Source organism: Podarcis pityusensis (assembly GCF_964106645.2).
Source record: "Podarcis pityusensis genome assembly, chromosome: 1".
NCBI lineage: Eukaryota > Metazoa > Chordata > Lepidosauria > Squamata > Lacertidae > Podarcis > Podarcis pityusensis.
This window is the reverse complement of record NC_138028.1, coordinates 82,134,652-82,152,683: the sequence shown is the minus strand read 5'-3', so window position 1 is coordinate 82,152,683 and position 18,032 is coordinate 82,134,652. Positions and strand designations below refer to the sequence as shown.

Below are 18,032 nucleotides of genomic sequence, written 5' to 3'. Positions count from 1 at the left end.
CTAGAAATCCCGGACCTGTACATAGAAAGTGCAGCCCAACAGGAAGTGTTCATTGAGCCCTAAGTCAGCTCTGTAAATCCACAACAGTTGCTAGCACTCCAACAAACAAACAAACCAATTTACTAGTCCATTTACTGACATCTATCTGCATATGTAGGGACGCGGGTGGCGCTGTGGGTAAAACCACAGAGCCTAGGACTTGCCGATCAGAATGTTGGCGGTTCGAATCCCCGTGACGGGGTGAGCTCCCGTTGCTCAGTCCCTGCTCCTGCCAACCTAGCAGTTCGAAAGCACGTCAAAGTGCAAGTAGATAAATAGGTACCGTTCCGGCGGGAAGGTAAGCGGCGTTTCCGTGTGCTGCTCTGGTTCGCCAGAAGCAGCTTAGTCATGCTGGCCACATGACCTGGAAGCTGTATGCTGGCTCCCTCGGCCAATAAAGCGAGATGAGCGCCGCAACCCCAGAGTCAGCCATGACTGGACCTAATGGTCAGGGGTCCCTTTACCTTTACCTTTACCTGCATATATGTAAAAAAAAAAGTTTTATAAAGCTTCCTAGATTGGTCACCTGGAAACAATTTTGGCACAGCTGATCAGGCAAGTGTCTATTCACAACCCCCTTTTTAAAGACTTGGCACTGTGACTTGAGCTTGATTTTCTTTGCCTGTAGATTTGCCTGTCGATTGTATGATTCTCCTACCCCCCCAACCCCCCCCATAGCAGCCTATTACTACTACTACAGACTTTGCAGCTGTACTAATATGTTCTGAACAGAGACAACTGAAGTCAGAATGAATGTGTGTGAACTGGCCCTGGCGAGGGGTTGGGTGACCTTGCTCCAAGCCTCAGTGAGTAGCTCTCCCCCCTGGGGGCTGCTCTGGCTGAGAGCTGCCCTAGAGCAACCAGATGCAAAGGAGGGCAGCTTTGAGGCTTGGCAGCAATCGAGCTTTTGTTATGTTTTGCTTGTTTTTATTTTGTCAGCGGTTGTGTATATTGGACAAGGAATGGAACGAGAGAGAACAAAACAGGAAGGATGTGTGTGTGTGTCCTTTTGCTTCTTTCCATTTCCTCACCATCCCAGGCAGGGAGCAGCAGACACCAGTCCTGCTGTATCACTTGCTGCTCCCGCATTTTGAGAGCTAAAGTGCACATAGCCTTTCAAACTAGGTAGATCACTAAATGAATTTTCTCTGGCATTTTTTCCAGCCTTAACCCCCCCCCCCCTTTCCAATTAGTTTTCCCTCCCATTTGCAGACTCTGCTAGCTTGCACCAGGAGAATAAGACAAACCACCCGCAAATCTACAAAGGGGAGAAAGTGCAGATGGACTAGCACCAATAATCAAACTCCCTTGAGAACTCTAATAAGTAATTAAAAAAAAATATGAATGTGCAGATTGGCCTGACCTGTTTTAAAGCAGGGCTTCTTTGGCACTTTCCACAGTCAGCTTCCCCCCAAAACATGAAGACTACTATTTTGATGGCTTGCTTGACGTTATTCGTAGACCAGAGGCTCATCCTTAGGCCAAGGCAAGCAGATCAAAGCAAAGGAGGGGGCCTGTTGGCTCACTGCATGCTTTAATATCCCTAGGTAAAGGGTGTGCAGTTGTGGGGGGGGGGAGCAAAACAAACAAACAATATTGCTCCACAGACTCCTAGTACTGAAAAGATGGGCCATGTGTCAATGTCATCAGGTGTAATTCTCTGTGATTCCAGGGGCCAGTGGGACCAAAAGGTGACACAGGATCTGCAGGTGTTCCGGGCTCTTCAGGTCCAAAGGTAAGACAATCATAGAATTGTAGAGTTGGAAGGGACCCCCAAGGCTCATCTAGGAATCTCAAAGCATCCATGAAGGTCACGGGTTCAAAATATTCCTGCATTGCAGGGGTTTGGACTAATCATGCTCCCTTCCAACTCCACAATCCTAGGACAGGTGGCCGTCCAACATCTGCTTAAAGACCTCCATGGAAGGAGAGTCCACCACCTTCTGAGGGAGTCCATTCCACTGTTGAACAGCTCTGTCAGAAAGTACTTCCTGATGTTTAATTGGAATCCTCTTTCTTGTAACTTGAAGCCATTGGTTTGAGTCCTACCCTCTGGAGCAAAGCATTCCAGTTTGCAACTTGATCACCAAAATGCAAATTTCTCCACTATCAAGAGGATTCTTACAATTTGGCTCCTGGTCTTAGGCTGCAACCCTAACTAACCCTGCTTACCTGGGAGTGAGCCCCTTTGAATTCAGTAGGACTCTCTTTTGATTAGACATGGTTAGGATTGAAGCCTTAGTTCCAAATCATTTTCCATAATCTTAATATCTTTCCAAAGCACCAATTTCTATTTGTTTGTACTTCTTCAGCCTTACAGTGATTAAGGGCATGGCAAGCATAGCATTTCATGCTTCCATGAACTCTCCCCAAATGCTCACTATTGCCAGCCATCATCCCTTGTTGGGGAATCTTACTTCAATAAGATCATTGTACTAGATAGCTTATAACATGGGTCATGTTTCCTCTGGACCAATATTTCAATTGTAATTATTTATTACATTTTTTTAGTCTCTTTATCTTGCCCATGACAACCTAAAGTGACTTACAACCAAACAACCAACACCCCCCCCATAAATACATTAAAACTTTCCACCTATTTCTAAAAGGCTGCATATAGTTAAAGGCCAGAGGCCTGGTTCCAGAGGAAATTTTTGCCTGTTTTGCAAAGTTTATATTTTCACAAGCATTTTGTCTTCATTCTTGCCATTTGTCTTTTGGACAGGGTGAAAAAGGAGAGCCGGGGGTTATAATCGGTCCTGATGGTACAGTCATAGCAACTAATCCAAAAGGAGAAAAGGTAGAAATAAGCATGTTTTCATTTGAATTTTTCTCTCTCTCACTTACCCAGTTTTGCTACTGTATAACAAGAAGCTGAAGGATTTCCCCCTCCATGGTGTAAAGACTGGTATAGAGTCCCTCTAAAAGAGAGTGAAAGATTGAGAGCCGCCACCCATGCATCTGGGAAAGTGTGCTACTGAGTTTTTGGATGTGCACCCTCTGCAAAAGTTGTGTTAGCAAACGCACGCATGGGATTACCCACGTGATCTGTACCATTCAGATCTTTTCTGGGAAAAGGGAGGAGAGAGTATTCATTGCAATGTGACCATGAAAGTGACTATGGTTGGTGAGGTGGTTCTCTGGCAAGAACCACTCACAGCCTTTGTGTGGTCATCGAGTGGGCAGGGGAGATGGGCGCTGCCAGGTTTCAGGAAGTCCCAAGCAATAAGATGTTTGTACCAATGTTGCTTTGTCTCTCCCCAATTACCACCCTGGTAAGAGAGTGTGTGTGTGAGAGAGAGAAGAGTCTCCCTTTCTTTGTTAAGGACCATAAAGTGTTTATTTGCTCTAAATATTATTATTTAATTACAGGCAAAGGCAGGGGTTGAAGGCAGCACATAACAAGTCTTATCTCCCCCCCCCCCCCAGCAAGATCTGAATAATCACAGCCGAGGAGCCTCCAAAGGAGATGTCTTCCCCTAAGACTTTTAGCCATAAGGCCTGTTTGTGGGGTCATTCTTATTGTGCTGGAGAGGCAATCCTTGAAAAGGATTATCCCCTCACATGTCTGTATTATATAAGAGAAAAATATATATGCAGATGCATGCAAAATCTCTAATGAATGTCTAGTTTGACCCTTAGTGACCATGGGCTTGCCTCTAGCCCAGGGTGCTCTAAATCAGGACATTCCCTTCAGGGCAACCTGCTAAGGTCAGTGGCAGATGGAGCCCGGAGGCAAAAGTGTACAGAATGGCAAATGTACATTTCAACTTTGTCCAGTATGCTAGTTTCTACACACACTCACAAACCCCTCTGCTTCATGCAGAGAAGCAGATATCGAGGATACACTCCAGTCAGGCAAAGTACTTGGGGTGCAAAGTGGGGCTGGAGAGAGGGGGTTCATCATCCGTGTTCTAAATAGTAGTGTGGGATACCTCCAGACTCTCACTATTTTGCGGGAGGGATTCAAGCGCATGCCAGAACCTTAGGTATGCACATTTCAAGTGGACTAAAGGGCTCTGTTGCCCTAGTGGAAGAAATCCACTTTAAAAAATGATTTGGCTTATTTGCTGTTTAGAAAGTGATGGGGAAATGCATTGAAAAATGTGGAGTGAACCATTAGCTAAGGGAAAGGCATGTAAGCAACCCACAAGAAAACCGGGTGAATGCAGGATGAATGTTTGTTGTTGTATATCCACCCTGCAAACAAATAGAAATGAATGCTTAATAAAGACTGAAGATAATCTAAGCTCGCTGTAAACTGCGCAAGCAAATCAGGATGAGTGTAAGCAGCTTGTCTGGAGGGTCTAATTGCCTCTGCTTTCATTGCCAGGGTGAACCAGGCCTGCGAGGACCTGTGGGACCAGCAGTAAGTTACAAAGGGTATCTTTGCTTATATGCAAGGAATTTACATAGATCTAAACATCCATTAAGCACAAATGATAGAATTAAATTATCCTTTCTGTTGTTATTGTTGTGTGTGGTATTGCTAGTAGAGCTTTTGTGTAGCTCCTATTTATCTAAGTGTGATTACTTAGGAAAGTCGAGTCTGCAGCCAAATATTGCAGTGTGTTTTCATCTCCTAGTAGGAGTCCTTCTGTTCAGGTTTCTGCCTGCCCTTCCCCAAGTTTCTGTAAGCCATAAGGAGTGTAAGCAGGGTATCCCTCTCCCCTCTGGTGTATATATTTTGTCAGCACTCACTTCCCTGAGTTTGCTATTGGAGGGAATGATGATTTCCTTGTCTTCTGCTTCCATTTGGAATTACAAATCCTGTAGCAGATGGCATTACATCACAGATATTGCAGGAACTCTCATTTACAATCTCTTGCCATCTTTCTAAGCCTGCCTTTTCTCTCTGTTCTTCTTCTAGGGGCCACCTGGGCGGCATGGACAGAAAGGAGAAATCGGCTTTCCTGGAAGACCTGTAAGAATTTTTATTTTTAGATTGTCTTCAAGTGTACATTCCCTTATCATAAACGGAATGGGGAAAGAGGAGTAAATTCATCCACCTCTAGAATAGTCACTGTTGCCTCTCTGCTAAATAGAAATTTGAAGGGAAGCTGCAGAAATCAGACTCCAGCATTAATTCACTCCAGACTGAACCATTATCAAAAGGGGATCCTAGGTAAAAGGATGCAAGTGCCATAACGAACACTCAGTGGCTCTGCATGCATCTGGAAGTGGAATTATGCTTCTAGGTCCCCTCAGCTGGCACTCCCTCCTGCCATAAGCATGGAGGCTCTGGGTACATTTAGATACAACAGGACCATCCTCTCGCATTCTGCTGTGAGATCCTGGCCAAGCTGCTTCTACCAACACAAGGTTTGTCCCTGCGTTCCTTTTTTCAGGGTTGCCTTTTTCTAGTCAGGATGAACCTGCCCTTCTCTTGGTCCTACAAGCCCCTCTTTCCACCATCTTGTTCAACAGAGTGGCTCTGGCTTGGTTAGTGTCTCTATGTCTTGCTGATGTGTGACAGTGCTTTTTAAGGACAGAGGTTTGTCATGTGACACCAGCAAAATCTGCCATGAGCTTCCTTCAGGGACCTATGAAAGTACCAAGGGTTTCACCTGCTGTTTGTTCCCTTTAATTCTAACTTCATATCGACAGCTCTGGCCTTCCCAGTTAAATCATCTATTCGAGACAGAACCGCAACATAGTTTTACCTACTCTTGAGGCATTTCGTTTCAGGAGTAGTATGTAGGAGCTCCCCATAGAGAAATTGTGAGATCTCAGTAGATTCTTCTCTCTTTGCCCTTTCACTTCACCCGATGGGAGCACAAAAGGTGATGTTTGTAGCGTTCTTTGTGCTTTGGATCCTCATTAGTGCTGTGTCATTACAAGGGTCAATTAAGCTGACACAGCAGTGGCTTTTTGTCCTTTGCAGGGCCGACCTGGTATGAACGGGTTGAAAGGAGAAAAAGGTGACCCAGCAGACGCAAGTGGAGGGCTGGGCTTAAGGGTAAGTGGAAAACAGACACATCTCTCTGCATGGTGCAGTTTATGCTGAAGGCTGGCATGCAGCGCTGCTAGCTTTGATGGCCTTTGTATCCCACTGTAACCCCGAGCACGAGCATCATCAGACTCTGTTATGAGAGAAGAAAAAGGTCTCATGCCTCCCCAAGGGGCATCTGAAAACGACCTTGCTCTTGTCCTAGTGTGGCTGCAAGCATCCAAATGCAGCAGTGGCGAAGCATTTTTGTGAGAGCACGATTTCTCATGTGTGCTGCATCCCCTTTGCCTTGGAGTGATTTTCCTTCTTGTCTACTTAGAACCAGGGAGCAGGCAGCAGCACAGCACAGCATTGGGGAGGCAAGCAAATCATAGGCCTAATTTTGTGCTGTTGCCAGACCCCTGGGCTCTCGTGCCCCAGTCCGAGAGTGCCATAACCACCCACTGTGTGGACTCTAGTTAAGCAATGCTAATCCTGGTCCATGCCCTGCAAGAACAATTTTGTCAAGTATATTGTGTGTGAACACTCTGATTTCCTCTGCTGTTGCAGACAGAATAATGAAATATTTGAAGCCTGGAGTCCTGGAGTCTGGGATTTGGGGGAAGTATTGTCTGTGGGTGGTGGAAAGAAACACAAACCTTGTTTGTTTTTGTAAATGCCGATGACATGCATGATAAGGAGGTGGAACAGAGTGCAGGATGCATTCCACTGGCTGTGTCAACTTCCTGTCTTCCACCTTTTGAGTTGACTGCAAGTCCCGGAAGTAGAGGCAATGCCACATTGCGCAGTCTTGTGTTCCAGTTCCAGTTAAAACCAGGAGCAGCACCCACCACCCACAGGGTGGTCACAGAATTGTCACTGTTGAGTGGATATTGGCTGTTCTGTTCAGTCTGTTCTGTTCTCAGTCAGTTCCCCACATAATTAATGGGATGTCTGTTTTTCTCTTCCTCTCTCTAGGGTCCTCCAGGGCTCCCTGGCCCTCCTGGCCCCCCAGGTCCTCCGGGCAGCATAGTGCCTATTTATGACAACAATGTGAGTAATGGCCTACGTGCATTTTCCTTGCTGGGGGGAAACATGTGTAAAGGCCAGAAACTGAATGTCTTGTTAGTTATACAATGATTGGGTAATAATGTATTTCATGGGGAGATTTATTTTATTTATTTTGCAACTTCAGGCATTTGGTGAAGTGGGACCACCCGGGCCTCCAGGATTGCCTGGTAAGGATGTTGCAGAAGCGGTTAAAGCATGGGGTTGGATGACAAAGATCAGCTTTCCCCATCAGATTCCTGGGGTGAATCCCTCTATAGAAGCAGGAAAGGGTGGATTCATAATTCCTTTTCCATGGTGCTCTATGGGTCACCATTAAAGACTTCCCATATTAATGCCAGTCTTTGCACGAGTAGGCATTGGGACGTGTTGGCCTGCCAGCCTGATCCAGCCCACCAGCCCCCTGAACCAATATGCTGGCAGTAGCAATGCCGCTAGAGAAAAAAATGGTGTAGAGCACTGGTGGGAACACAGCCGTTTTCACCCTTATCATGATACTTGGCTGGGTGGGGTGTTTGCAGATCATCCCATCTGATGATTGGGCACATGTCAGCTGTGGGGCATTTGGAATCATTTTAAAAGGCATTTGGAATCATTTTAATCTGAACCGAATGTACAATTAATACCCTTGCATGATAGTATAAATCAGTACGTTCCTCTAGCGGTTCTGGAAGTTTTGGCCTATGGATGTGCAGTGCCTTCTCACTGGCTCTTGGGGATCGTCTAGCCTTATGCCAGGACTTTGTTTCAGGCTACCATGGTTCTGCTGGTCCGAAGGGAGAAAAAGGTGATCTGGGTCCTCCTGGGCCCCCAGGTAAGAGTTCCTGCAGGGTTGCTACTTGCATTTAACTTACGCCTTTTAACCAACACTTACCAAGAGGTATCACGGATTCATGAGCTAGTGGCAGTCATGGAAGCCTCTTGTGACTTGGCTTATGTGCTTGAGCCGTGTGGCACTCAACTCGTATCTAAGCATTGCACACCTCCAATTAACCTCCCTGCTCCTGCCTTAGACCTGGAGCATGCTGTGGTTCAGGTGTGTTGTTTTGAGGTGGCTGCACCACACAAGTTCTTGCTTTGCAGCAGGTTTCCGTCGCTATTAGTCTATTGTCCCTATTCTATGTCTCCAGCTAGGTGCATCCAACAGCTTTTGTACAGGCTAGTTCTTGCACTGCTTACCACAGAGTACTCTACAAAATCTAAGACCTGCAGGGCTGGAATAAACCTGGTGTCATCTAGTCAAGTTACATGCACCGGTGGCACCTTCACAATCTTAAGCATAGAAGCCAGAGATCAAACCTATGTGCAAAGCAGGCAACAGACATACCTCTGAGCTACGGCCCCTCCTTTTCGTTGTGCAGGAAGCCAAAGCCTAGCTGAGCTTGTCTGTATCCTCCTGGAGAAAAATCTGTAAGAGTTATACACTGGCTTTTTCAGTGCAAGCCTTATCAATACAAGTACCAGGCTTATTAGCACAAGCTAAAATAATGCATTTTACATGAGTATTGCTTCCAATTTTTTCACCCAGTGATACACAAAAGCCCTTTCCCTACAGTCATAAATGGCTGGGTTGTGCCTCGAAGGCCCATCATAAAAGAAAGATGCAAAGATCACAATGGAAAGAAGCCCCACAGTGAGCAGAGTTGGTTTCTTTGCCATTACAAACATCTCATTCTTCTCTTTTCTCTTCCCTTTGTCACAAGGCCAGTTCCCTTATGATCTCAGCAGATTTGGCTCCACCTTCAGGGTAAGTGTCTGCCATTTGGGAGGAATATACAGATTTAAAAAGAAGCTTAAGGGATTTTGCTGGGGGAGGACACACTAGGATGGCAAACAGGTTTGGGCTGATATGCATTTAATGAGGCCAGGGTCACAGGGATAGGCAAAAATACTTTTTGTTTGATTTACTATTTGCTTCTAAACTTTACAAGCTGCCTTTTTGGGTAACTACCCTTGTAAGGTGGCTTTCAGTGATTAAAATAAAAAATCGAAGGACAGCAAACAAATTACAAAGACCATCGTACAATACAAAAACATAAAGCTTTATAATCAGCCGTCATCATCACAACCAGCATAATACAATTTAAAACCAGTTATTTTATCTAAGATATTTTGAATGATTGTATATTTTCTCTTGCTCTTCCCCTTTGTCAGTTTTGATGGTTTTCACATTAGTTGCCCCTGAATATTGCTGAAGCTTCAGCTAGGAGGTATCTTCACCTGTCATTACCGTGGCTGAACAACGGAAGTTCAGCTGGTGTATTGGTGCTGGGTGCAAGATGTCGGAGAGAGAGGTCTGCCCAATGAACCTATTTCACTCAGATATTCCCTAATGTGACGGACCATTCTGACTTGTGCCTAGAAAGCATGAGTCAAACAGAAAACTGCTCGGACTCGTTTTCTAGGCACAGCACAAGAGGAAGTGTGGATAAGCCAGAGGAACAAGTCTAGAAGGAAATAGTGCTAATCTTGAAGGTGAGATAGGAGAATGCATTTTGTTTGACCACTGTCTATTTGCTTATTTAATATCTTTCCATAGGGAGAAAGAGGGGACAGAGGGGACCCAGGGCTGAAAGGTGAAAAGGGTGAGCCAGGCGGAGGAGGATTGTTTGGATCAAGTGCTGTTGGACCCCCAGGCCCCCCAGGATATCCTGGTCTTCCGGTGAGATACCCCACACTGCATTGTTACAAGGGTTGGTGGCCAACATCTTTCTACCATGGGATAGTCTTCTGCATTCTATAATACTTTCCAAGGCAGGGGAAACTAAGAGTGCAAGTGGCACCTTTGGTAGGGGATTTGGGCAGAGAAGGATAAGCACCCAATCTCCAAAGTGCAGAAGTTCTCAAGTACATTGCAGTCCCCGCCAATAGGCAGAGGAGGGTAGCTGCCACAGGTGGCAGATTTTGTTTTACATCATCCTGATGGTGGGGAGGAGAGGCCTTGCTTTGTGAATAGCCTTCTCTTATCCCATGAGGCTGTCCACCGTTACAAATGCTGTTTTGCCCAGAGTGGCAGAAGCAGTGGAGAGAGACTGTAGTAGCAGGCGGGAGAACAAGGGAAGTGAGAGAGGAGGCAGGTTGTGGAATGGGCACCTGGAGTGGAAAGGTTACTGGTTGTTAGAGCTTTGGACAATTTACCTTGGGGCATGGAGCTAAACTCTGACATTTCCTTTGCTCCATGTGCCGCGGGGCCTAGGAAGCTGGAAGAGGAATGTGTTTGTGTGGGGCAATGGAAGGAAAAGGGGGGAGGAAGGATTAGAACTATGCATTTGGTTATGAATGTAATTAATTGCTTAGGCGGATCAGTACCGGCAGGTGAATGTTTCTGCCATTGAGTAAAACATCAGTGGTTCTAATATACATGTATGTTATTTACTTCTTCAGGGCCCCAAAGGGGACAGTATTAGAGGGGCCCCTGGCCCTCCTGGCCCCCAAGGGCCTCCTGGCGCAGGATTTGATGGGCGCCCAGGGACCCCAGGACCTCCGGGTCCACCTGGCCCTCCAGGACCCCCTTCCTTTCCAGGACCCCATAGGCAATGTGAGTAGATACCTGATCCTTTCCCAGCTACTCATTGCAAATGGCCCTGCTTTAGGCCTTAAAAACAAGCTTTGTGCGAATATAGCTGGTTTAGCTCTAGGTTTGTTTCATTTACAGCGATCAGTATTCCTGGGCCACCGGGGCCACCAGGACCACCGGGAACTCCAGGCACCAGTGATACATCATCTTCTGGGGTAAGAAAAAGAGGCAGTGGGTCACTGCAGCCTACAGTGATGTTCCTTTCGTAGGGGTGGAGCAAGTTACCTTCCTGTGGGTGGCCCTGATGGGTTTTCTTCAAGCAAGGATTTAACAAATTGGCTAGAGATTGCCGCTGCCAGAGTGATTGATGATGCTCCATCTATGAACACGGACAACCATTTATTGTCCAATAGGAGCAGCAGCAGCTGCTGCTTCTAGCCCTACAAACAGGAACAGCTGTTGCTAGTTCTGGAAAGCTCTAGGGTGCTAATTGAAAGGAACGCCACTCCAATTTCTGGGAATTACAACAAATATTTGTTGTAATAGACATGATAACACTGTAAGAGTGATGACCGTGAAGTTTGTCATTGGCTTCTGGCATCTGGCTTGTGAATCTGACTGTAACTATGACCTATTATAACTCAGGTGCTCTCTATTTGATGAAGAACCCTGTGTGATTAAAGCAAGGGCTGTCATCAATATGCCTGCAGTTTACAAGTGTACCAAATATAAATTGTATTAATGGTGAGCCACCACCTCGTACTTCAGACTGATGAATGGCTGTGCCCTTTTCGTTGTTCCTTTTTCAAATGATTTGTTTTCTGGCAGCTGCGAATCTTGCCAACCTATCAGAGCATGATGGGCAGAGCTCATGAGGTGCCAGAAGGACAGCTCCTTTTCATCCGGGACAGGGAAGAGCTCTACATCCGTGTCCGCAGTGGTTTCAGGAGAGTCCTTGTGAGTATGATGTGTGTGAACACAGCAGTCTTGGGGTAAGACTGTAGGTGGACTACTACCTTGGAGAGCGGTCTTTCTCTGTGGGGTATTGGCAGACGCTCAGAGCAATGCAGAACCAACTGCTAATTTATACACACAAGAGAGAATGCAATGCCAGGAAGAAACGCTCCCTTGTAGCGATGAATGAGCTTCCTCTGGCTTGATTTGGAAGAAGCTTACTTGAAACAATCTGATATGGGATCCATAGACATTGTTTCCTCCTTACCAAATGAATTCCTGGATAAGTTTCAGGTTGCAACAACTACAGCTTTATTTCATTCTGGCAAATGTTCCCTTTCCCTCCAAAACCGAATATGCATTCGAAAATAGCAAAATTCATCCTTAAGAATAATAGCAATAGGGTCTGGTGGTATAAAGTGAACTGTGAGCTGGGAATTCCCTAGATGAATTCACTGGGTGGTCTTAGGCAAGACTTCAGACCTGCAATTTGGAGATAATAATACCAACCTAGAGTTCTTTTAAGTATTACAAAGCAAGCAAAACACATCATATAAATGCTATAATGACTTATTCTGATTTAATTTCAGCTTGAGGAAAGAATATCCATCTCTGGCCCTGGGCTGGTAAGTGAAACATTATTACCTGGTGTTGTCGCATAGACTATTGTGGGTCATTCCAAGCTTGCTAGGAGTTTTGAGATCCAGGGATTATCAATCTTTTCAATGTTCTTTAGTGTTTGGATTTCAATACATGGTGACCTACATGGTGCACTCGGGTATAGATCAGGGAAAATCCAAATGAGGCATGTCATGCAGGGGGAGTGTGACTTGAATGATCAGGTCCACAGTGGGCTACTAAGGATTTTGTATCACCTGTACTGGGATGCAGCTGATGTAGCTGGCTGTTGTACAGACTGGTGGTGTACATGCTTGGCTCTGCTGGTAATGCAGCCGGATGACTGTGCTGCGAGTGGCAGGAAATGGGGGGGGGGGTAGTGGTGGCTTTATTTGACCTGTGCTCTTCTGTGGGATGGACCCCTTAAGAGGACACTTAGAAAGGGTTCTAGGAACATTACCCTTCATTTCTGCTGCAGGACAATGAGGTGTATGATAGGCCTCCCAATGTCCACTACTCCCATGGAGGAACGGCTTCATCATCTGGATCCCAGCGCCCCTTCCAACAGCATTTGCCTGTGCATTCCCACCGAGAATACAGCGCCTACTCCACTGCCAAGCCCTGGAGAGGGGATGAGAGTGTGGCCAACCAGCATCGCCTTCCTGAGCAACCCGCCATCCACCAGCCACACCAGGGAGCCCAGCACCAGCAGGAGCCACTGAATGCCTTCTTCCTCAACCGCCAGCCTGATACTGCTCCTTCTGCCGTCCACACCCACCATGACTTCCAGCCCGCTGTGAGTGCCCTGCACACGTTGGCAGAGTCCCCTGCTGCAGTTTGGTGTTTTGCCTGGGTGGCTGCCTCAATTGGCCCTACATAATGACACCGAGAGTGGGGTCATGAAAGCAGCTGGCACCAAAGGGTCCCCTGCCTCCTGACTTTCATTGTGAAGGGTTCCTCTGTACAGGTTGTCCACCTAGCTTAGCATGATGGTCTGCCACTAGCAATGAGGAGTCTGAATGGGCTTCTTTGCCAGCAGTAGGGATGAATGAGCAAGAGGCCCCTTCAAGAATCCCAATCAAACATTGAAACCTCTGAATGGTGTGAGTTCATGGCTTGAAGGGCCCAAAGGGCCCAAACCCCTCAGAGAGGGTGCCTGCATCCTGCATCCCTTTGCTTCAGATGTAGGCAGCCAGTCAACAACCTACTCACTCCATCCCAGGCTGGGAGGCTGCTCCATGGGGCCACCCTATGCTTACAATTTGGTATAGGTTGCCTTTGGAGTAGAGACTACAGGGGCTGACCGGCTGGCTAGTCCACACCCACACAATTTGTACAATATATCCAGTTCTCATTTGATGGAATGCATCCCAGAGCCATGTTGCAATAATTTTGATGAGGGCGAGGGTGTTACTACATACTATATCCTCTGCATTTTAGTTATAATTTGACTGCTTTGTGGACATAACCACTGAATAGGCAAACTGCTTCTGAAATGTCCGCCCAACAATGATTTCCAGTGAGAGAAATAACAGGGCTGGCCTCTCATGACACTCAGGAGTCCCAGAAAGCAGCAGCAAAGACGCCCGACCCCCACGCTCAGCCCCATTGCTGACTGGCTGCTTGTATTGTGGTGGCCGGACATTCCTCCCCCTTTGCATTCTTAGCACCTCTGCCAGTTGCACTGAGAGCTCCCTTGTGTATTGGTACAGGCTCCCTCTCATGTGTGGTCGTCTTCTTGCTTTTCCAGCTCCACCTCATAGCCCTGAACACTCCCCTGAGTGGCAGCATGCGGGGCATCCGAGGAGCTGACTTCCAGTGCTTCCAGCAAGCCAGGGAGGTTGGACTGACGGGCACCTTCCGAGCGTTCCTTTCTTCCCGACTGCAAGACCTCTACAGCATAGTGCGCAGGGCAGACAGGGGCACGGTGCCTATTGTCAACCTCAGGGTACGTCTGGTCAGAGGCCTGAGCAAACACAACGCTTCGTGACAGCGGAAGGCACACATGAAGCTCAGCGATGGGATTGCTGTCTTCCTTTCCTGCCCCTGTGTAGGATTGCAACCTCTAAGTGGTGTTAATTGAAGCTAGAACTACACATCAAGACTAGTGGTCAGGGGCAAACCTGCAAGGCAGCATCATCATCTCTTAACAACACCTAATATTTATTTACTTTTTATAAAAAGGTTTAAACCAACTTTGAAAAGTTTGAGAATGTTGGTAATACCTTTATCTTTAATACTTGATCTGTAATGCAGCTCAAGCCGTCACCTTGAAAACTTCTGTAAAGAGCTGCCTTGCATTGAACTGGGAGACTGGCAGCTGTCCTTCCAGGTTCTCAGGCAGGGGCCTTTCCCAGACGAGTTGCTTAAGATATTTTAAACCATAGGCACCAGGGAGTGAACCTGGGACATGCAAGGTCCCAAGGTCTTGTCCATGGAAAGGGCAGCCTGTCTCAAAGTTATCAGACAGGCAGAAAGTATTCTCAGAGCAGTTACATTATTACATTGCCCGTTTCTGTTCCTTTCCAGGATGAATTGTTGTTTAATAATTGGGAGAACCTTTTCTCCGGCACTGATGCTCCATTCAGAACTGGGGTTCGCATCTTCTCCTTTGACGGAAGGGATGTCCTGAGAGACTCTGCATGGTAGGTGGGGGAAATGGTTTTGTTTGTCTGAAGATCTGGGAATGTGCGACAGTTGCAGGTTTGCTGCCCTTCCAGCTGGGCCTGGCCTCTCTGGCTCTGCAACTCCAAGGGCATCAAAGAAGATTCATTTGTTTATAAAGAGCAGGCAAAGAGAAGAGGAATGTGTTTGCTATCTTGTATTCTTTTTCCAGCTCCATGTGATGCTTCTCTTGGGGGCAGGTTTTCAGGAACGAAATGTTTAGACGCCAAGCATTTTATGATGCCCCAGCAGTATAATATTCATGTGTAGCATTATTTTCCTTCCCAAAAGACTGTCCAGGTCAAGAAGTGGAGTAAATGTCCCAGGTATCTTATCCCAAGGCTGGCAGCAGTTCATTCCTACAAGATGCTGCCCAGACCAACTGCCCCCACTTTATGTGGCAAAAATATGTGGCTTTGAGAGTCAACACTGTATAGAGCCCATGAAGCATCAGCCCAAGGGGAGCCGTGATTGCTGGGGCACCTGCAGCCACTTACGTGTGAAACAACCCCTAACACTCTGGTGTGTTTCAGGCCTCAGAAATCCGTGTGGCATGGCTCTGACTCAAAGGGACGGCGGCTAACAGAGAGCTACTGTGAGACCTGGCGGACAGACGACACGGTGGTGACAGGGCAGGCTTCCTCGCTGGCGTCGGGCAAGCTGCTCGAGCAGAAGAGCAGCAGCTGCAAGAACGCCTTCATCGTCCTCTGCATTGAAAACAGCTTCATGACTTCTTCCAAGAAATAAAAAACGGCACACAACAAAAGCACTGGCTGCAAGTGGAGGAAGGGAACCCAAATGTTTTCCCTTAAGGAACAGGGGAAATGGGCAAGCGGTTCCCACTCCCCACCCCCCACCCCCACCAGGATCATGTGCCCAAGCAGTTCCGCAATATATCAGTCAAGCAGATGAATGAGTGACAAAGCCAAAGAGTGTCTTCCAGCGCAGCTCTGGTGCTGAATGTTTTGTGTCTTTCCTCCTGGCGTGGCTGCTGTGAATCATACCTGCCTGCTGGAGGGGCTGGAGCAGAACAGGCTTGTGTGCAAGGCAATCTCCAGGCAAGTGTGGTACATGGAGCAGTTAACTCTCTTTCTCTCTCTAATCCTGCTCATGTATAACCCTTGAATTGTTTGTGTGTGTTAAGCTTCCCTGTTTGCCTCTCTCCCCCCATTCCACTCAGGTGGCCCCTTAAAAAAGCCAAGGCCATGTTGGGATAGGTCAGAAAGTCTATTTATTGTGGCTGATTTAACATAAGGTAGCCCTCAAACAGCAGCGTACCCCTTACTGTCAGTGTAGCGTTGCAGGTGTTTCTGCATTACACAACCCAATAACGTGGCACTGCCTGCCTTATAGTGGGGACACGGTGCTAAATAACACAAGCTTAGACCCTGCTGGACAGTGCATAATCATCAAAATTAAGATTTCTGTAAACACTGAGGTGGCTTTTCTGTTGTGTGCCCAGCATAGTATCAAAGGGGGGGGGGGGAATCCTGCCAAAGAGACCAGGAATTTGATTGTCTCCCCCCCCCCCCCGGAGAGTTATCTCTGCTTGACTCACCAACCGGCATAATGCCTTATTATTTCCAAACATAGATGCAAACAACACTCTTCATAGCTGGTTGCAATTTTTGCTGCAGAGTTGAAAGTATCCTTTGCTGAGACAACATGCCCAGGGCAGTGAGACTGAACCTTCAAGCAGTTCTCTCCTTTGCTTCTTCCCCCACCCAGCCCTTTCACATTGTCTAGCTCTAAAAGAGAACTAGAGGTGTTAACAGCCTCCTAAGTGACTTTTGCCTCAGCCAGTCTCCTTACAGGCCATAATGGAAGAAGAAACTGCTTGCCGTTGTAACAATCAGTATTTGGATTTGTTTGTTTTTTTACATTTTTATACTTGCCCTGGCTTCCTCCATTCTCCATAGAGGATGCCTCTACTAGCCATATTCAAAGAGAACAGGTTAGTCAGTGCAAAAGAGGCAGGCCTTCCTGGCTGAAGCCTTGGGGGTCATGCTAGCTCTCAGAACCCTCTGTTGCTTTAACCTATCAGAAGTGTGACCAAAGCCCAGTGGTGCAGAACCTATGCTTTGCATGCAGAAGGACCCAGGTTCAAGTCCTGGCACCTCCACTGTAAAGTAACAGGTGAGGTGAAAGTGTCCTACCTGAGACCCTGAAGAACAGATGGACCTATAGCGAGCTGTGTTTGCAGCAGGTGATCAGATTTATAATCCTCCAGCCAGGAATGTTCTCCTAAATATCTCAGATCTGGAATCTGTTATTAGCAACTGCTCCAAAATAAGAGATAATACAAAATTTAAGCAATTAAGAACCATCTCTGTCCAGTATTGACCCCTTTCATTTCTCTCCTCTGTTCCCAATACACTGTGGCAGGAACCACCAGAACCAAGCCATTTCTAATAGCTGTATTTTCCAGCATTTCTTCTGCCGCATCAGAGCAGAATGGCACTGTGCTGACATTTTCGAGGGGGAAGGACTAGAGTTCACACTAGTCACTGTCTGTTAGTGTGCAGGCACAGGTAGGCAAGCAGTATTTTGCCATTTTAGAGCTGAATGCAGAGTGAAGGAAGCCATGCTTATGGGCTTAACTGTGACTGAGCTTCTGGTACCTCTCCCTCCATCACAGCCCTTCCACTTCAGTGCCAGAAGCCTTGGCCAGGCAGATGATTGCTGTGTATCAGTTCTGTTTTAAACACATTAATGTCTGAGCGCTTGAGTCTGTTTTGACAAACCAAGGTGCTAAATTTCTACCTAGCTTTCATTGATTGTCTTTCTGAAATTTTATTACCAGATGGGGAGGGAGGGAGAGGGAGCCTGTGCAAGTCACACAATCAGTTTATTACTGTCTACTGTATTTTGTGAAATTTTTAATGCAATTTTAAAAGCCTGTGGATCTCTATATCTTTGTCAGTTGTGTGTTGTGTTCTATAAACTGTTTTCTAAAGGCACTGAATAAAGGAAAGTATCCTCTTGTTATTTGTTGTTGTTTATTTGCATGGAATTTCAGAGGGCTCTGTCTACGTCCCTGAACTGAACCCTGACTCCATTTGCTCCAGGAGAATGGGAAAACCGCCTTTTAGGCTGGAAGTGCCAGTGTGGCACTCACAGGCCCACCAGCGTGGTATCTGGGGGAAAAATCCACGATACACAATAACAGACTGTTTGCTCTTCCTGTTCAATATCTGTTTGCACTGACTTGGTCTTCCTACACTGAATGTACTCCCAGCACAC

At 46.7% G+C, this 18,032-nt stretch overlaps 1 protein-coding gene across 4 annotated transcripts in view; it reads left to right on the top strand.

The window, feature by feature from the left end:
• The window catches only part of COL18A1 (collagen type XVIII alpha 1 chain), a 155,088-nt gene extending 138,820 nt beyond the window's left edge, over positions 1-16,268 (top strand). For all 4 annotated transcript variants that reach the window (XM_081021637.1, XM_081021634.1, XM_081021636.1 and 1 more), the window contains 18 exons: positions 1,712-1,774; positions 2,765-2,839; positions 4,373-4,408; positions 4,910-4,963; positions 5,924-5,998; positions 6,947-7,021; positions 7,164-7,206; positions 7,788-7,850; positions 8,740-8,783; positions 9,576-9,698; positions 10,421-10,574; positions 10,692-10,768; positions 11,382-11,510; positions 12,098-12,133; positions 12,604-12,921; positions 13,876-14,073; positions 14,655-14,770; positions 15,323-16,268. In XM_081021637.1, the coding sequence (XP_080877763.1) occupies positions 1,712-1,774; positions 2,765-2,839; positions 4,373-4,408; positions 4,910-4,963; positions 5,924-5,998; positions 6,947-7,021; positions 7,164-7,206; positions 7,788-7,850; positions 8,740-8,783; positions 9,576-9,698; positions 10,421-10,574; positions 10,692-10,768; positions 11,382-11,510; positions 12,098-12,133; positions 12,604-12,921; positions 13,876-14,073; positions 14,655-14,770; positions 15,323-15,536 (1,893 nt within the window). In that variant the 3' untranslated portion in view covers positions 15,537-16,268. The remainder of the gene's footprint in view (positions 1-1,711; positions 1,775-2,764; positions 2,840-4,372; positions 4,409-4,909; positions 4,964-5,923; positions 5,999-6,946; positions 7,022-7,163; positions 7,207-7,787; positions 7,851-8,739; positions 8,784-9,575; positions 9,699-10,420; positions 10,575-10,691; positions 10,769-11,381; positions 11,511-12,097; positions 12,134-12,603; positions 12,922-13,875; positions 14,074-14,654; positions 14,771-15,322) is intronic.
• Positions 16,269-18,032: the final 1,764 nt, after the last annotated feature.